Source organism: Anguilla rostrata, chromosome 6 (assembly GCF_018555375.3).
Source record: "Anguilla rostrata isolate EN2019 chromosome 6, ASM1855537v3, whole genome shotgun sequence".
NCBI lineage: Eukaryota > Metazoa > Chordata > Actinopteri > Anguilliformes > Anguillidae > Anguilla > Anguilla rostrata.
Genome location: NC_057938.1, coordinates 10772028 through 10792128, shown reverse-complemented (window position 1 = coordinate 10792128; position 20101 = coordinate 10772028). Strand labels below are relative to the sequence as shown.

The window sequence follows — 20101 nt, the reverse complement described above, 5'->3', positions numbered from 1 at the left end:
TTCCTGTCGTCTAATCTACTGGAATCAGTAATTGGTTCGCTGAGCCAATGTAACTGGTGGAAAGACCCTGCATACATATACACTCAGAAGTCAGTTAGCTCAACATGGGATAAATATTGCTAATAAATACAACTACATGTATAATTGTTCAATGGTTTTATTTTGTATTTAAAAAGCAATGGCAGTTTTCTTAGCAAACAATGAAACCAGTTATTATTGTTGTTGTATCAGACCACAAAATAAGCTATAAAAATGAAATTTCAACCACACAAATATTGAAATAAATTAATCACCTGAATACAAAGAAACAAAAACAAAAGATAAACATGCTTATGTAAAGGTTGTACACAAAAGCGTTAGCTCATAAATTAAGACACCTGAGAGGATGTTTCAAAAAGTATGTCTCAATATTAAATCAAAGCCATTAACCCCTCCCCAAACAATAAAGACTAAAATAAGACAAGTTCAACATCCTGTTATAGGGTCTAAAAGAACCACCAGGATTTTCCTTAAAATAAGACTGCACTACAAAAATCACACGCATTTTTAGTGTTAAAAAACACTATTGAAAACAGGCCACAATCTTAAAGATGTCTTAATTTCTGTGAATGTAACTGTGTGCACAGTAATATACATATACAGTGTCTAAACTTAGGGCCTAAAATAAGACATCTTAGCAAATATTCTAAACACAGGTCAGGTTCTTAAACTGATCAGTGCGACCAACCATACCATTACGCAATCAATCACCTTTTATTGGTCAGAACTTTAATTACATTGCCGCTTTAAATCCAGCTACACTAACGTTCAACTTAAGCTTTACAATTCGCAAATGCAAATGCCGTGAGGAAACAAATGGAAGATAGCAACAAAATGTTCACGTGGACACATGAAGTGTAGGATGGAAAAACGCGAAATCAATGCGATTACGCAGGTATACCCCGTTGGCTTTCTGAAAGACACTGCCCTAGTTAATTCAAAGAATGTCAAATTTCAGCTTGACTTCAGGGATCGATACTACAGTGTCCAGCACTGTTCAATGTGCAAAGTGAACTCAAAACAGGGCAAACGCTTTCCAACCTATTCCAACAGAAGTTCAAAAACTAAAATGGAAAAAGACAAGCTTCCTTCTTGCTTGAACACTTCAGATGACATGAATGCCGTCATCATTTATTATTTTAATGTCAGAATTGCATCCATTCCTTTCTCACACATTTGGTTTCAGTTCGGAGTAGCAAATTTCAATTTTCAAGATACTTGCCAGCAGGTATCCCCTAAGCAGATGTTTCGGTATTGTCCAAGACTGCAAATGCCTTGTGAATCTTCAGCTAATGAAATGTAACATTTTTACCCACCCTTGAATTTATTCATATGCTAACAGAGTACAAATACAATGTAAAGTCATATGAAATGTGTAGTAAAATAACTATTGTTGATATGGTATATTGAACAATGAAGATATGTGAGGTGTGAAAAGAGAGGCACTAAGAACAGAAGGTACTCTCTTGATCCAGGGCCCATAACCCTGGTCCTTGAGAGCCACGGGGTCTGTTGGTTTTGTCGTTACTCAGCAATAACCAATTACAGGAGACTAGTACACCTGGTTTCTTGGGTGTAAACTGGTTGCTAATTGAAGGTGGACAAACCTGCAAACCCTCCGACTCCGAGGTGTCTCGACTGAGGCTCCTTTGGATATGTTCACTTTTTACAATGCGAATGCCCACGTATACAGCATAAACCGGAAGTATGCTAAACTGCAGTTACCCGAAGCCAGTAAGAAACAGTCAGTCCACATCATTCTGTCCTTTACGACATCTCCTGGAGCCCTTGAACAAACATGGCATGCCTAGACTACAGGGCAGTTTTTTTTTTTTTACATATCCGGTTAAATTCCACAGTGTTAACTTGCAAACAACGTTTCAACAGTGTAGGCTATTCCACTAGCAGCCTTGCTGAATTAAAAAAAAAAAAAAACCTGGAAGAAAAGTGCTATATTGCATTTACCTGTAAAAAAATGTTTCAACTGTAAACTATGTGCAAATATGTATGAAATATCTTAAGGCTTTCTGAAGTTCCTGACATGTTCGCTGAGAGAAAGGCATCTGCCCTGAAGAAGGACAGACAATGGACATAGTGATCATTTACCAAAATCTTTCCCACACATACACAAAGGAGCACATGACCCCCAACCAACTGCCACACATACACACACACACACAAACACACACACACAAAAGCAGCTCTAGCCTAGCCAAGCGTATACGGTCACCCCTAATATAAGGACTATAATTCACAAGAATTACTTCTAATAGCATTCATTACATTGCTTCCCCTGCAGAAGCTTTTAAGCATTCAAAATTTGCTGCAGAAATAGATATAATGTTGCACGTTCCATGTGGCAAAGTTCCATGGACGCTGTTTGCCAGCTGCTGTACACTAAGGGGTGACAGGAAAACTCCCTTCCCAGAACCACAGGATCCACCTCAGCTTTTCAGGGAACGGGAAAGGGTGTTAGCCATCATCCAAACAGCAATAAAGAAGCCAAAAATGCAATAATAATACAACTATGCAAAAAAACAAACAAAAAAAGCAAAAAGATTACAAAGAAGGAAACTGCATCACATGCAGCTGGTGGTGTGTCCAGCCTGCCACTGGAAACTTGTGGAATGACAGACGTCTGAAAATCTACCCTTCGTGCCCCGAAATGCTTTAATGCAGGGGCGGCCGATGCAGAGCATGCCCTTGCAAGAAGAACCGACAGGGCACCAGCTTCTAATGGACAGACAGGACAGAGAACATAGTTCTAGTGAGAGAGGGTAGTTCTTGTGAGAAACTGCGTTTCCGTCATTTGTGCAGATTGAGAAGAGTTCAGCTGCCGTGAGATTGTGAGAGCTGCAAAGTTAAAAAATGTATATCAGAGAGAGAGAGAGAGAGAGAGAGAAACAAAGTGTATGTGACCCAGCTAAAGTCCTGTGGGTGTGTGAGGTTGCTGAGGGGTGGGTAAGACTGTGCCTGGGACAGGGCCACAGCCTCTGGGAGGTGCATGGCGGCCCCTGGCCGGTGGCTTAGCGGCCGAGCATGGACGGGTGGTAGTTGGGGTGGCGGCGGGCGTGTTTGATGAGATGGTCGCTGCGCATGAAGCGCTTGTCGCACAGCGGGCACAGGAAGCGCTTCTCGCCCGTGTGGGTACGGGTGTGGCGCGCCAGCTCGTCGGAGCGGGCAAACTTCTTCTCGCAGCCTGGCCAGGTGCAAGGGAAGGGCCTTTCGCCTGAAACAGAGAGACTGCATCAGAGTGGCTACACCCTAGCCACATACACACGCGCGTGCACACACACACACACAGAAGGAACTATTTTAACAAGGTACAATTTTATAACTTGGAAACAGAGTCTTATGCTATTCCAATGGCGCTTTTTCCATCTCAGGACTATTCATTAGTGCCATAGTGATACTCAATCTCTGATTAAACATGCTGTATAACCAGGTAGGTCCATCTGCAATAAGAAATGTGTTAATGTGATATTCAAATTACCGTACTTTCATTACAGGTGAAGAACTATGACAGAAATAGTATAAATGAGTGCTAGGGCTACAGGAATGGGGGCACCATTTACAGGTAAAATGTGACTATGGGAATTTAGACTGCTGTTGCAAGAGTTGCTCGTGGGTCTATAGGGGGGGCTATTCATTCGGTACCACATGGAAAGCAACTCCACATTGTGCGCACTGAGCCTTTGGAGATGCAGTGAGATTACATAAAATGGCAAATATTTGGCAATATATAGGCGATTGTCTAAATGTGCCATAACTCTCAACGACGACACAACATATAGGCCTACGTTATGCATAAAGTAACATTAAACTACTTTTATAACCCAACAATGAGACAACACAGCTCTGAGCAATAGCGACACATAGGCTCCGCTCGGAGAAACTACAAAAAGTCAGCACAAAGACTCGATGCAAAGACAAAAATGTGCCAACGGAGGCCACGAGCAAGCCAGCTAGTTAGAAGTTAATTGTGCAATTTTGTTTAACTGTAACGACGGCAACTTTACACAGGTTCATGAGAGTCCTTTAATGGCAGAAGCTATCTTCTATAGTTACACAAACGTCACGTTAGCTACAACCACTGTTTTTGATGACGAAAACCAGCCGAGAAAACAAGCAGAGTGTAGCTAGTTAATAGATAGCTAGAACTAGCGTAGCACAATCGCTAAATTGGCGTTCGCACAATAACCTAACGCCCACTTTCGATGTCTCATAATGAATGCTAGCTAGCTCGGTAGCAACTTCCATAGTAGCTCGCTATAATACAAAATGGCTGTAAATCGTGCATTTCATTCCGTACCACCACACGCTGTTCTTTGGAAAAGGAATGTTGTCTGTTCCGAAGTTAGGACCTTTCCCCGTTTTGTTCTTTAGCAACGGACTAGTACTGTAGCAAGCCATGAGCTAACGACATTAGAATGACCCCCCGCTTCCACTACCCTCCCCCCATCATAAGAACAAAAAGATGCCTTCATATATTTCTGCAAGCTGTATGTGTATGGAATTATTTCACCTCCGTATATAAACGTTTTCTATTCGAAATCAAAATGCATTCTTTTTTAGTTAACGCACTACCTTATGGAAAGCAGGATCGATTCCTCAGCCAAACGTGGTCGAAAAGTTCATAGCTATGCCGCAGGCTAGCGTGGTTGGTTGGCCTCACGCAAAGTTCAGACTAACGGCTAACGAGTATTGTCTCCCAGGTCAACAATCGTTAGTTATGCTTTTTTTATGAAAGTGAAGAAACGTGGTAACGTTATATTAATTTCAGATGAATTCCAAAAAGACCAATAACCGCCGAGTACAGCTAGAGCTAGTTAACAAGATGCTTAATTTACCTGTGTGGGTCCTGATATGCGCTTTCAGATGGGAAGATTTTCCGTAAACCCTGTCACAGCCATCGAAGGTACACGGGTGTCGCTTCACGGGAGACCGAGGCGGACCTACTCCTACCCAGAGCTGCTGCGGTGGATTGTGCTGTCCAGGAGTTGGGGTGGCTGAGGGAGTCATGGTGGGGGTCGGAGTGGTAGAATCGGACAACGTGGTGTATCCGCTTTCTCCACAAGAGGAATTGCTGCTCTCGGAGTAGGCCGACATGGGGCGGAACTTGCCGTTAAGATTAGTGAGAATCCCAGCGACCGTCATCATGTTCGCTCCTTCTAGATTCAGCGTGTCGCGCACTTCCCTGTCCTCGTTCGACCCCTCTTGTTCCACAATAGGAAGGCCTCGAGGAGGATCTAGAGCGATCGGGGCTACCGGGGTAGGTCGGTGTAGTACAGGTCTGCTAGATATAGACACCAGGCACTCAGCGGCGAAATAGTCAGAACAGGCAAACGACATGGTATTCCTTCTAATATAGCAATTCACTATCGCTTAGGGGATCCTCCAGAGTTCTTCTGGTCGAATCCGCGAATTTCGAGATCAGTCTGATTGCACAACTATATTAAAAAACGGTAACAATCTAAAGAATATGTTCAGTTCATAAAGAAGAACGAAACAAAAAATAATGAATTCTACGCCCCCTCAGCACAAGCACACTCCCGACCCCAGATAGCGTGCTTTACGTAGATCTCCTGGTTCATTGTGTCTGAAAGAGCCGGTCCAACCTACGCCCCCGGTAGAGGGAAACGCGCAGAGTGACGCCGAAGACTGACGTAAATTACAGGCGTGGAAGTGGATATTGAAAGGAGTGGGAGGTGCCGAGGGCGTGGGAGCTAAATACTCATCCAACGTTCACTGTAGTTTTTTTTTTTTTTTTGCATGACCTAGTCTCTCTGCTGGTACATTGAAGTAACAACGGAGTAACTTTATCGCCAACCATCGCGGTTTTAATGTTAAATATTAGGATTCAACTTGCAGCATTAAAGTGTAATTCCTTAGCAATAAGCAATACCTTTGCACAGTACTATTAAGAGCTACAGGAGATAGGTCGGTCACAGTCCATGTTACACTCAAATGTAACCTTATAATCCTGACGTGTGTGTATACAGATGGCATGTCAGGGAATCTGGTGTGCTATCCGCAGCAGACCAATTGAGAGGTTGAAGTGGTTTCTGTTTTGTCTGGGATCCAAGCAACGACATGGCTGTTGTAAACCTTACCCCTCTTGTTGGCAAAAAAACTGTGTCATTGCTGGCCTGGTGTATGCTTGCACAGTGTCTGTAATATACACTGGATCAGTTGTATAGACAGTTATCTATGAGACAAGCTTTAAGGGCATGTATGTTTGAGTCTGGGTGCAATGGTGTATGCCATTCAGAAAAGCAGAGTTGGGAGGGGTTAGCACCCATCTGCTATGAGCCTACCAGACTCCCCCTCCCCCTGCCCCAACTCCCCACCAGCCAAATCCTCTCCTCAGTAGCTCTAGAACAAGGGGAGGGGGGAACTCAAAGCTTGTACTTTAATAATTAAAACAGACAGATAATTAGAGTCTTTTTGTTACAGCCCATCTGTCATGTTCTCCAGTAACCCCTCCGCTTCCCAGAATGCACTCATAAGCAGGAAAACAGTTTAAAACAGACATCCAGTCTAAATACAGATGAATTCTGCTCTGTGTTTACAGACTGAAATCCGCAAACAGCTCCTACCAGACGAGCCAGCTTCCAGGAATACGCACATGTTTATTTTTCAGTTTCAGGAATATTTCCTCAGATGGGCGTGGAGTATCTTTAACATGTGCATTAATTAGGCTGAGTGCCTAGAAACAGGACAGCCGTGCCAATTCAGTGTTGCTGAGGTTGACAGCCAAACTTTTCTCCTGATGCTGCAATAAAAATACCTCACACGCCCCAGGTACTGCAGTGAAGTAGGGAGATATTCACATTTCCCACCCCTGTTGAAGCCAGGGTTTTTCAAACACAGTTCTGGGGTCCCCCTGTGTAGGCTGGTTTAACTGATAGCCAATCAATCAGTTAAAATTGTTGAAAACATTTTTTTAAACCTTCCACCCCTACAAAACGTACTGTAACTGAATCTAGGTGTGGCTATTTGTGATTGCTTTGTTTTTGAACTGTTTAATTTTCCACAAATGGTTTTAAGAGCCCAGGTGCCCATACTTTCAGTAATAAGGACCTCACTGATTTCACAGGCTTAGAAAAGGCATTCTCTTTCTAAAGGAACCATTTTCCATATAGCACATTACAGAAAAAGAAAACCTTTGTTGAGCTGACTGCTTAAATCTTCTGGAATGTAAATATATGACATTTATAACTTATATATATATATTTCTGACAGTATGTGGCATTAAGAGCATAGATTATTCCACAGTGGACATTCAATGTCCAATAAATAATAATTTACTCATAACCATTCAGAAAGTTCAGTTGTGGCCAGATTTGAAACCAGCATACATAAGGTGGAGGGAGGGCCACAGAATTCAGTTTGAGATCCCTTGATTTAATCAATGATTTCAGCAAAATCTTGTGGGGGAATAATTTCCAAACATGAAGAGTGGCTCTTCTCCAAACTCTGCTAAATGAAACCCCATACTTTGATTGAAACTATAACACAATTAATCTTGGTGAACCATTACACCAAGGTCATGTGATGTATCCTATTATCATGAGCTAAATACGAAATTAATTACATGGGTGCATTCACAAGATACCTAGTGTATGTATGCATAGAAACATGGCACCAAAGCAAAATTTGAAGATTCATTTGACAGATAGACATGAAAGCTTGGCCGTGATTTTGTGAATTATGTAATATGAACAAAATGCCAGAATCCTTACCCAAAAAATGTTGAGTTCCGTTTACCAAATGTAACCTCAAGAGACATGTAAACTCAGATTATTTGGAAATAACTTTTAGCTCATGCTTTTTAAATTTACCTACATTCGATTTTCATACTCTTTTACTCACCACTATTTTGTTTTTTGCACATGCATGTTATTGGGTTTTGTACCTTTAAAGAGTTTTGAAAAGAGGATTTTGAATTGAGCATCAAGTGATCAGTTCATGATTCTCTATTCCACATGGTTTTTTATTTCAGGAAAATGACTTCTTAAAACAAAAACAAAAAACAAAACAAAAAACATACAAATTGTAAATAATATAAACATAGTTTAACTAGATACAATAAAACATGCCCATACCCTTTCCCTGATATTCCACCCCCACCCAAAAGAACACCCTTTCAGAAAGCTGAAAACAATATGATACAGCACATTTCAGCAATTAAAAAAACATTTTATTCACTTCTCCCATTATTTTTTTTAAAGAAAATGTTTGCATTCATACAAATTATGTTCTCTCACACTTCAGGGGGAGAACCAATGCCTTCCTCTCCTCCGTGCCCAACTGCTCAATTCTACTAGTAAGCCAACCTGCTTAGATACGATATCTGGTTGGGTGTCGGTTTTCTTTGGTTCTGATTGAGAGGACACTACAAACCCACCATTCCCGGGGTTCAGAAATAGCCGGAGACTTCTTTTGTATGCTTTGGTTTCACATGAGCTAAACTCATGATTGAGACAAAGCTATATCCCTGCTCTCTGCTACCTATGCAGCATCCCATTCTGCCAGGACCATGAATTAGCAGAGAGCCAAGTATGCTTGGAAGTCATGTGCCATAGCCCTGGAGCCTAATTCACACAATCCTCCATCAACCCTTCCTAGACCCAATTTTCTCCCAGAAATGGGTAAATTTCATTGTGTAGGACAGATCGTCTGTAATCATGAAGAAAAAGGTTAATGGTTTACTGAGAAGAACAGAACTTAAAATAATGCACTCCCCCCAAAAAAAAATCCATATTGAAGTTTCCATAAACTGAAAAGTTTAAATTGACAGCATAAAAAATCATGTAATCTTGTGTTTCCGCCTCTGGACAGTACTTTTTCCCCCAACAGGCGACCTAATGGCCTTTGGTGCTTGAAATCTGACATTCTAGTGTACAGCTAAACAACTTCTCAAGGCTGTTCAGCCCAATATGTTTTTTCAATCAACTGAACGATGAAAAAATAGATACACACATTAATTTAATCACCGAGGCAAAGTCATTATTTTGAGCCAAAATCAACCAAATGACACTTAAAAAGAAACATGTACTGAAACTGTGTGTGTTTGTCATGATCAGATGCCATGCAAGACAATTACCCCAAACCCTACATAAATCTCAACTGGAGAAGTGCGACTGATTTCTCACTTTACTAAGCTGAATTAGTGTATACTGAATGTATACAAGAACATGGACCTAAAGGTATCCTGGTCTTTAGCAGTAAGTTCAGCTAATACTTCATATCCAGGCCAACAGCTTACCATAAAATACACAGACCCAGTTTTTACATTAGACTGGCCACTGCTGGCACCATCCCAGCACTTCACAATAAGCCAGTTTGTTCTGTAGGTATACATGTGCCTGACATAACTATTAGCTCCAACCATATTGTAAAAAAATGAGATGCTAAAATGAGTTTATGCAGTGTTTCTAGTGTGTTGTAATTTACCACATTATTATCATTAAAAAAATCATTAAAAAAGGTCTTCCAGTAGGAAAGGGGAAAAAATTGGAACATAATAAAAAGGTTTAGGGCACAATCAGATAAGTATATAGCTGTTTTGAAGGCTCTTGCTGACAGAATGTCTCAGGTGTGAGTAATCCAGCCAAGTGTAGTGGATGGAGGGTTTATCACTGAGCACAACAGTGACAATGCTGGGTGGGTCAGTCTGGTTCTGACAAAACAGAATGAAACATTCCAAATCCCTGATAATGTGATCTACATATTGGTCCCAGACTTTAGCTCACACAGCCAAACAGCCAGTCAAAACACAGGCAATCTAATTCTATTCATGAATTGCCAGCAACAGGTAATCTGATTACCAATGTAGCCATTTCCACATTTAACGGACAACTGCACGGGTTTTCTTAATGCAATCCATTGAGTTACACTTTGGAACGAAACCTGAAGCAACAATTTTGACGTTGCAAGAAAAACAAGAAAACGCGCAAGGGTGATTTTTGCCTCTCGGCATCAGCCTTCATTATGGCGGCCAAAACACAGCCCTGCTTTCATTCTGAAGTGAATGAGTTCACAGTGACTCGAGGAAGAACGGCTTCATGAATAATGTGGGACAGTGCGATCACTGTGCTTTGTGTCAAAAGGGACGGAGCAGAAACGGCACATTCTCAATGCCTGTCAACAGCGCTGTGGAGTTACGACTCTCTGGGGACAGGGGCGGCCATCTTTGTTAGGTGTATGACATCACACAGCCACATACCCGCGCTAACACACTCGCATAGCACTCTTCTCAACGTGTTGGTTTGTGAAGACTCCCTCGTGATTTGGAGTTGCCTTTTTTTACATACATATAAAAATAGACAAATTTTCCATCATTGAGTTTTTAAAGCACGCATGTAGTTATGAGAGAATTGAAGTAAATTCAAATAAATTTTTACTAAAAGTGGATCTTTTTTTTCTCGTAGCAGGAGTTTAAAAAATGCTGCCTTTTCCCTCCCAAAGACTTCCATGCACGTGGCTAATCTGCAACAAGTGTAAAGCAGGTTTCCCCACAGTAAAAAAATGACCGCAGTGCCTTCCAGGAGGCAGGTCCAGGTAAAGCGCTAGTCACTGCTTCCCCGCGGCCTGGAACAGAATCTGGTGCCTGCATGTTGCCCGTGCAAAATTAGCATGAGCGTAGAACACAAGACCATGCTGCTCAGATCCAGTACTGCCGAGTGGAGAAAAAATACTCTCCGTATTAATTATAGGGATGTGGCAGTAATGAAACTAGCCTTCAAATACAATTAGACATTACACTGGGGTGAAAAACACCCAGTTCCCAAAAAAAAAAAAAAGAAAAAAAAAGGAACATGTCGTTTGCCATTGTGATCCACAGCAGCAGTTGGTAGGATCCCCCCCAGCCACCCCTCCCCCGTCACACCGCCCACACAGCAGGTGGTCCAGGTGCTGGAGCCCCTCCCTCAGCGGAACGGGGAACGTGCGGCTGCGGTCACGTGTTCTCGCAGCGCCGGCCCCCCCCGCCCAGGAGCAGCGGCTAGCCTCGCGGTAACCCTCGAGCCTCGGCTCAGGCCCTTAATCTCAAATCAGTTCACGGGCGGGCGCTTCTGGCGGTATATATCTGAGAGGAGAGGTCGAGGGGGGGGCGCGGAGGGAAGGAGGTAGAGAGAGCAGGGAGATTAACGACCCACAGGTGCCCGGCTGGTTCCCTCGTTAAAAAGAGGGCTGGGAAAGAGACTGTGAACGTCCACCCAGCAGCAGGGGGTCACCGGGCTCCGGTCTCCACACGCGAGGGCGGATTCTCGCCAGAGGTCGTCAATCAGCCGAAAGGGGCGTGTTTGGAGGGTATACCTGTGTTCTCTCTCTCTGCTCTATCTTTTCCAGAGGAGGACAGAGGAGAGACGGTAAAACAGACAGAATCACAGGCACCAAATTATACAGACTTGGGAGGTAGAAAAACAAGCTGAATCGTTGCACTATCCCAGGAGGTAAGAGAACAGACACGAAGGGGAAAAACCAATGGGAAATGCATACATATGTACATGTATACATACATATATACATACATATATACATTCATACATACATACATCAGCAGACAGACAGACAGACATATAGGGGACCTGGCTGCCGGACGACTGACGTACTGACAGGGAAATGGACTGAAACTCAGAAATCCATCCATCAAGCTGCCAGACAGGAGGTCCCTCCCTCTGTAGGCACTGCTCTTCAGGCGGACAGGCTGGTGCAGCTGGATGTGATGCGTTTTGGAGGGGCGGGTCTTGGCTGGTGGAGCGGAGCGGAGCGTAATGAGGAGGCGGGGCCAGGCAGGTCTCAGGCGTGCTGCGCTGCCAGGTCCTGGCTGACGGAGGGGCGGAGCGTAATGAGGAGGCGGGGCCAGACAGGTCTCAGGCGTGCTGCGCTGCCAGGTCCTGGCTGACGGAGGGGCGGAGCGTAATGAGGAGGCGGGGCCAGGCGGGTCTCAGGCGTGCTGCGCTGCCAGGTCCTGGCTGACGGAGGAGCGGAGCGTAATGAGGAGGCGGGGTCGCGTGAGGGCGGGGCCAGGCGGGTCTCAGGCGTGCTGCGCTGCCAGGTCCTGGCTGACGGAGGGGCGGAGCCTAATGAGGAGGCGGGGTCGCGTGAGGGCGGGGCCAGGCGGGTCTCAGGCGTGCTGTGCTGCCAGGTCCTGGCTGATGAATCGCCGCAGACGCTCCAGGTACTGGCTGTAGAGTTCGATGTCGTTGTGCCCCGCCCCCTCCACCCACAGGGGCTCCACGGCCTTGGGGCAGCGCTCGAACAGGGCCAGGCCGTGCGAGAAGTCAATCACCTCGTCCTCCGTGCCGTGGATGATCAGGACCGGCGATGTGATCTTAGACACCTTCTCAATGCTGAGACAAGGCGGGAGGGAGGGAGAGGTAGAGGGAGAGAGGGAGAGAGTGAGACATACACAGGGGGAGGGGGAGAGAGAGAGAGAGAGAGAGAAACAGACAGAAACAGAGAGACAGAGGGAGAGGAAGAGAGAGACAGATTAGTGATTGGAAAAGGTCGGTCCACCATGGGTGAACGGGGGCAGGGAAGAATCAGGCAGCTGCCGGGAACTCAAAAAGAGGGAACAGCCAGCTGGTGGGAGGATGCTAAACAGAGAGACCTGGTGGTTGGAGAGTATGGTGTAATCACTGCCTTTGGATAGAAAGGGGCAGTACCGTCTGCAGTCTGGTAGAGATTTGAACGAACAAAGAAGACAACTGATATTTAGCATGTCCTTTTGACTGTGAGGAAATATGCCTAAAAGTCTTTTCTTTTGTGCATAATGTAAAGCTCTCCTTGCGTCATCATACAAGAATTCCAATTAAACAATAAGAGTTTTTTTCCAAGGACTTTTCTCATTGTAACTCCCTATTTTACATCCGGGATGTTTTACATGAAGCTGCTCGAAATAACCAACAGCAAGGAAGGAAGAGGCTGCGCCTAGCAATATTTAGACTGTTCATGGAGGAGCTCAGACAGGGGCCCCATATCCCTCTGACATCACTGCACGGTTATAGCAAGTCTGCAGTTGCTGCGTGGCACCTGAACAACAGTGGCTCTGATTTACTAAGACCTTTAGCACATGCAAAACTTTCAGGCGCATGCTAAACTGATAACACAGCCAATGATTGCTGCAAAACAACTATCTTGACCAATCACTGGTCAGGGCCGGTATGCGTTAACAGTTCATTTGGACGGCGTTCACTCAACAACCGTTCATGCAAGATGTAGGGCAGTTGATAGTGCATCGAGATTTTGTAAGGTTTTAGACCCAATGTGCTTTTTAATGTTTTTCCGTCTTGTATTGAGCTAGTGAGAAAGACACCTGTCAGTCAGATACTGCCGCTAGCTGTGGTCTAGGACTTGTTTTAAATTAACCCAATGGGTGTGCATCCATGTGAGAGAGACAGAGAATTGGTGAGGGCGATTGGTGCATGTCAAACGTGTCGTAAACAGACAGACGCGTCAAATTAATTTGTCGAATTGCCTGTGCCCACGTATCAGAGGAGGAGCACCGTCTGCCCTTATCCATTCTGAACCACACTGATCCTAGATCAGCATTCCTGTTATTTATACATACAGGCCTCTCCATTTTGTTCTGGTAAACATGCTAGAAAGAGGTGTTTTTAAATTGTGTACCATGCACTTAAATCTAACAGCTGTAATCAACGCTATTTTAAGGAAAGGACAAAACTACGCCTACATGAAAATTACATGGTTCACTTTGTGATACTCAGCACCATGCTGTATTATAATAGCACACGCAAAAACTGGCTATTTGTCTTCCATCAAACGTTCCGAATTCCCTCAACTATTTTTATAAAATGGCCAATCCTTATCAACCCTGTCTGGCTTGTCATATTCAAATCTAAAGTCCCCCTTCACATCTCTTCTAAAATACCGATGGCCTCTCTCCATATTTCCAATAGGCCTATATACATTTCAATAAAAGTCACCCACAACTATTACCTGCAGAACACATTTAAAATTTAACAGACGTCAGTCCATAGGCAAAAATCAAAGATAACCTGAAAACGAAGATGCTACAGTTGACGGTAGTGGAGAAGCTGAGCGTCAGACTCACTTTGGGAAGGCGTCGAAGCAGTAGGTCTTCTTGGTGTCGGGGAAGGCCACCCTCATGCCGGAGGTGAGCGGGGAGTGCAGGACCACGGCCGCGCACTCGTAGCGCGACGCCAAGTCCACCGTGGGCACCGTGCCAATGCTCTGCCCGTACAGAATGATGTTCTCCGGGCTGATGCCGTATCTGTGAGACAAACAGTTAAAAGCGACGTCAGACCGCTTGCTGCTCGTTTCCAGCGATGATCTTGGGAAAGGGCCTTACAAAAGCGCAGAGCACCCACGATGAGGAACCATTCCGTTCTGTCAAAGGATGCTTTCTGCAGGGCAAATTCCTCCTCGTATGTGAAATCTCACACCAAGCATACGGACAGCCGCGCCGTGATAAATGAACACTAGCCACGCAATTCCGACTATAGTAGACTGAGGTATCTTTGTCTGTTTTGCAAGATTGTGCAGGTCCCATCTTTGAAACCAGGCCGCCTTTAAAAAGCAAATAGCGTGAAATATCGGACAATAATTTTGGATTGAGATCTACCGGTACAATCCTGTCCGGCCTCCACAGTTTATCATTTGTTTACTCAAGTAAAAACAGTTGAGTTTCAGGTTACATTAATTCTGATTAACACCCAGTTTTATAGGATTCCACATCTACTAGAGGGGGGAAAAATATGAAAGATTGGAAAATACTGGTCTACTGCATACAACAGGGGGAAAAATGAGACAAAGATTTTGTTCAGGTGCTGTTCTAACATGCCATTACTGTAAGACAGCATACAGCCAAATCTGATCATTATCTGAATGGTTTTGATTCAGATTGTGCACCAGCTGATCACGTTCAGGAATGCCCCCATCCCCCATCCCCCATCCCCCACCCCGTAGAGAATCCCGCGCGGCGCGTTACCGTGAGCGCAGGGCGTGCCAGGCGGCGTCGATGTCGGCGTACAGGTTCTTCTCCGAGGGCTTCCCGGTGCTGACGCCGTAGCCCGAGTAGTCGTAGGAGAAGATGTTGCAGTTGATGCGCGTGCCCAGGCCGATGTAGAAGCTGCTCATCTGGCCCAGATCCACGGCGTTGCCATGGGAGAACAGGACCGTAAACCTGCCAGGGACATAAAAAGGAGACCAAGTCTTATTATGGGCACACCGCAATCCACCAATCAGGGAAAAGTGTGGACTCAATGCGAACGTTCTCATTCAGCTAGCGAACATGATTAAAGCAAAAAGGAGAAAGGGGGGGGGGAGCAAGAGGCCTTCAAACTAAATGCCAGGGGGGTTCGAGGGGTAGACCTGTCAGAATGTGTCAGACAATAGCACAGCACTATGCGATCATGTGACCGGGTGTTATGCAAGAAAACATGGTACCTGGAGGAGCAGTGCGAGAGTGGTAATCTAGAACGCGTAAAAGCCGTTATTAGCCAGAACCTGCTGTTCCACATGAGTGTCATGAGATATTTCTGTGCGAGCCTTAGCTATGCTTTTCACTGCAGTGCAGTCAGGGACCCACTGCCTTCACATCAGTGTTTAACACGTGCGATGTACTTTATGCTGGATTGAGCCTCAGTCAGTGACTAGATTACTGCTATAATTAATTTACGTGATTACGGAAAATGTTTTCCTGTCTGTTTAAATAACAGCTTGCTTCGTTTCATTTGGCTGTGCTGTAAATAGCCATTTGTTGCCAGTTTACTTTATCTCCGGCTTGCTAAAGCCGCGTTTCCACCGAAATTACCCGGAACTTTCAGTCCCAGGAACTACTTTACCAGGAACTAAAAGGTTCCTTCAGCCAATGGTTGTCTGCGTTTCCACCGGGGTCTAAAGTACCGCGAAGATTAGGTAAATTAGCCCACTGACGTTGTCGTCGGTCCATCTGTCATATGAGTTCTTCTGTAACCCCATACTACCACCGAAGTAGCCTACATTATTTTCTAATAACCGGGACAGCCCGGAGGGGTTTATTCCACTTATATACAACGGGTTACCAACAATGACTATATATGGTTACTTTTGTATTTATTGATTTTCATATATCCTCTCAAACACATTCATTAACAGCAGAAAACATGCACACGTTGTAAACAATTTGCTGTTTTATTACTTTCTCGTCGTCAATTCCATATAGGCTAATCGCAAAATGACAAGAATAGAACGAAAACTCGGACTTGCGTGAAAATGTAAATTAGTAGTGGTACAGCCACCGTTTGCTTTCCTTCGAAGTTACTGCTAGCCGAGCAGCGACGTGTGCCCTCCAGATGCGAACCATGCACCATAAATGAGTCCATAGTCTTCCTGGTCTTTTCGTGGAATTGAAAAATGGCAGTAAAATTGAGTAAAATTACGGCAGTCTGAAAAAGCTAAAGGGAAGATTACTAGAATTAACCTGTTATTTTACCCGGATAAAAAGTGCGGAAGGTGATTTCCAGTTTGCTTGTACTGTATCACCAATGTTAATCGTGCAGAACTACCGCATACCTCACATAACTGTATCAAACGTTTTGAGTCAATTACAACGGGCTAACAAAGAAAATCCGGAAGAAAATATTCAGCAACCGAATTAATCCGTTTGAATGTTTTGGTAGCCTACGTAATATGCTGTCCCAGCACGAATGCTTAGCATTTTATAAAACGAATACTAAAGCAAGAAAAGAACAGAAGAGCACACGTTATAATTCCAAGACGTTGACAGGTTATAACCAAAAGTAGGCTACTGCGCCGCATAACATACAAGTTTGATTTGAAGTTATTATGAAAATTAATTGGTTTGCGCTGCATATTTTCAAACATGGCGGGTAATGGCGGAAAATAAATACAACACAAACGCTACGAGTACTCGACCAATCAGAAATGTTCAGCGCAGCAAGCTCCACCCAAAAGGTTCCTGTACTTTCGGAAAGTACTACCCCCCGAGCAGGAACGTTTTGGGGGGTAAAACAAAGCCCCCAGAACTAAATTTAGACCCTAGTTCCTGCGGTGGAAACGCACTGAGTTCCTCAAAAGGTTCCTAGTTCCGGGGTATAGTTCCTGCGGTGGAAACGCGGCTTAAGTAACCTGACAGTTAGGGTACTACTGGGTTTATGGTACATAGTAAAGCAGTGAAAGTCGCAACCAAAAATAAAATGGATAAAGAGCGTGTGTGGCTGGACCAGGAGGGAGACGTGTATGGTGCAAGAAGGCTTATAAAAATCTGATCTTTTTACACAGCCAGCACGACAGGGTGTGGAGGAAAGAGCGAAGTTCGTGAATATAAAAGGAGTGAATAAAGCAGTGAGAGAGGGACATCAAAAGGAGGACGGAGTTCATAAGAGGGCAAGAGGCAGCAAGTTAAAAGTGAGAGAAATGGACCTGAAGAGAAAACCATGCCACAAAGACGGCGAGGATGCAGGAAAGTAGGAATACATAAACAAAAATAATACAAATGAACAAGCTCTTATACGTGTACAGAACTGGATATGCTTCAGTTCCCCTGTCTGTTCGCATCTATAAGGACTACACTGCAAAGTAAAAACGCTGACTAAACCCGACAGCCACTGCCTTCCTTCCTCTCACGCTGCCATTGGCATTTCCACCTCAAATCTCACTTTACTCACCCACCTCCACACACACATACACGCCTAGCATTGGCTCCGCTCACCTGGCATTTGGAGCGCAGCGAATGTACATGCATCCCACTCGGTTGCCGCGGCTGGAGCGGGTAAAGAACACCTCGGTACCGTCAAGCTCTCGCTGGGAGTACTGGAACTCAGCACGCTCCGTCAGGTGTAGTTTCCATCTTCCATCCCCGCCTCCACCCCCACCACTGCCGCCGCCGCCTGCCCCACCAAGGCGGGATCGAAGGCCCGGCGCCCCCAAGCCTGTGCTGCCCACAGGCCCGGATTCTAGGTCCGGTAAAAGGGCGTAAGTGGGCTCTGGTGGTAGGAAGGCTAGCTTGGCAGCAATGCGGCTTGGACAGGGCGGACAACAGAACAGGCAGCACAACTCACTGACTGATAGGCCATTCATCTTGTCCTGCACAGGAAGGGATCGCACTTACTGCAATAACTCATTGCAATAAACAAAAACTAAAGTCACCCGTATCACTGCAATTTTTAAGCACAAGACGATCAGATAATTGTCCAGCTGCTGCTAGACGCCTGCATGTGTTCGAAAGGAAACGAAACTCAAATATTATATGGGACACTATCAACAATCTTCGTTTAGCATATCGTAACGAATTTCTTCGCATGCAAAATTACTATAGCTTAGTGAGAGATGAGAAATAGCTAATACACAATCAAAATGCACTAATCACTGTAACGTAAATATATTTTAGCAGACACTTACAAAGTCAGACAAAGTTGAACAAGTCATTCGTCTAGAAGAATAGAGACTGAAATTTACTTACCTTGTATCAAACTCCGATGATATTGTTAAAAAATATTCAAGATTCAAATTTAGCGAAAGTTAGCCGAATGAAACTTTATTCCAAAAGCTTTGATATCTCAGAATAAAATGAAGCTTCCAATGTAGTCAAACAAGATATCTTAATAGATAAAAAATATATGAATTTGACACCACTAGCTATCCTACCAGAGCTTGCCAGCAAGCGAAGTTCAATCACAAGAGACGTAGCTATCGATAGCTAGCTAACTGACCTCTCAAGTTGTCCGATTACTAATAACGTAAAATATTACAAAGGACGTTTGCTATTTTCGCACCAACCTCGAGATTAGCTAGCTCAGCTAGTCAGCTAGCTAGATACGTTGATAGACTAAAAGGGTCATGTTTTCGTTAGTTATCTAGGTAACGTTAGCTTACGAGCTTGCTATAACGTTAACTTGTTTACCGGCCTTTGGCGAGGAATAGTTACAGCGAACATTAACTTGCTGACAAATCATCTAGTCTGCACCTAAATGACAGCCAAGTTAAACAATGTTTATGTAGTTAACTAAACGTAGAAGGCTATCCCAGTACAACCGTTTAGCCGACTAGTCAAGAAGTTCCTACCCAAAATGTCAGATCGTCATGGCTGGCTCGCAGTGAGCAAGTCAGCAACTAACGTTAACAAGCCAGCCCGTGTTAGCTATGTATTTAAGTTAGCTAGTTTGTTGTTATAAAATAGACTTTATTGTGACCTTCCTTTGATCTTGGATTAAAAAAAGAAAAACGCTTCAAATTCACTAAACGTCCATGGTCATTCTTACAAACATAAAGTCTGCCGGCGTACGTAGCTCAGTAGCTATGAAATGTTTACAAGCAATAATTTCCATAACAGAAGCGCAGTGTAAGAACCAAGGATAGCTAGCAATCAATTTATTAAACCAAAATAGTGGTGGCACTATCTATACTGAAAATACGCTTTCCTCCGATAAAAAAATAAATAGTAGTACTGATAACTGGATGGAAAAAGTCCCTTACGAACCCAAATCCAAAAAGTAGCACATTATCCTCATCATCCAACGTCCGCATTAGCAGTGTCAACAGAAGCCACTATTAACGTTACCACGTAGCTAGCTAGCTAATACTCTGTTGGCAAATTAGCATATCAAAGCTTCTACATTTTTGACTTCTATCCTAGCATAACCGGAAATGACGGAACCAGGACGTGACGGTAGAATTCCCTAAAATGAATATCACCCTGACCCGATATCACCAGATATATAAGAGATACGTCAAAGTCTCTGATATCACTTGTTACAGGAGGTAAAAAAGGAATACGTTTTACGTAATATGCTTAACACATAACTGGTGCGGTTATAAACAGCTATTTTGACTATTTTATATTTACTATTTGTATTGCTGGTTACGTTAAAACGTAACAGCGTTCATTGGTGATGCTAATTTCAAAACAAACAAAACATACACAGGGGTTTTCTGTACAGGTTAAACTGTCTTCTAGCTATTAGGTAGAAAAGCAATAATCATGAATACAAACGAAAATGATTATGGGTTCCAATTTCAATTTCATGCCATCTAGTGGCTTGGGATGGATTTCCGCGTAACCCTCTTTAGC

At 44.0% G+C, this 20101-nt stretch overlaps 2 protein-coding genes across 2 annotated transcripts; both read right to left on the bottom strand.

Annotated features, from left to right (window-relative positions):
* Positions 1-139: 139 nt before the first annotated feature.
* On the bottom strand, positions 140-5713 carry LOC135256493 (Krueppel-like factor 9). Its single transcript, XM_064338303.1, has 2 exons — positions 4890-5713; positions 140-3268 (listed from the first exon to the last, which is right to left on the bottom strand). Exons 1-2 carry the CDS (start codon positions 5389-5391, stop codon positions 3066-3068), a joined length of 705 nt encoding a protein of 234 aa, XP_064194373.1. The 5' UTR covers positions 5392-5713; the 3' UTR covers positions 140-3065.
* A 2301-nt stretch (positions 5714-8014) lies between these two features.
* LOC135256490 (alpha/beta hydrolase domain-containing protein 17A-like) lies at positions 8015-19706 on the bottom strand. Its single transcript, XM_064338300.1, has 5 exons — positions 18494-19706; positions 17744-18117; positions 15020-15214; positions 14123-14302; positions 8015-12398 (listed from the first exon to the last, which is right to left on the bottom strand). The coding sequence occupies exons 2-5, from the start codon at positions 18109-18111 to the stop codon at positions 12173-12175; spliced, it is 969 nt and encodes a 322-aa protein (XP_064194370.1). The 5' UTR covers positions 18112-18117; positions 18494-19706; the 3' UTR covers positions 8015-12172.
* Positions 19707-20101: the final 395 nt, after the last annotated feature.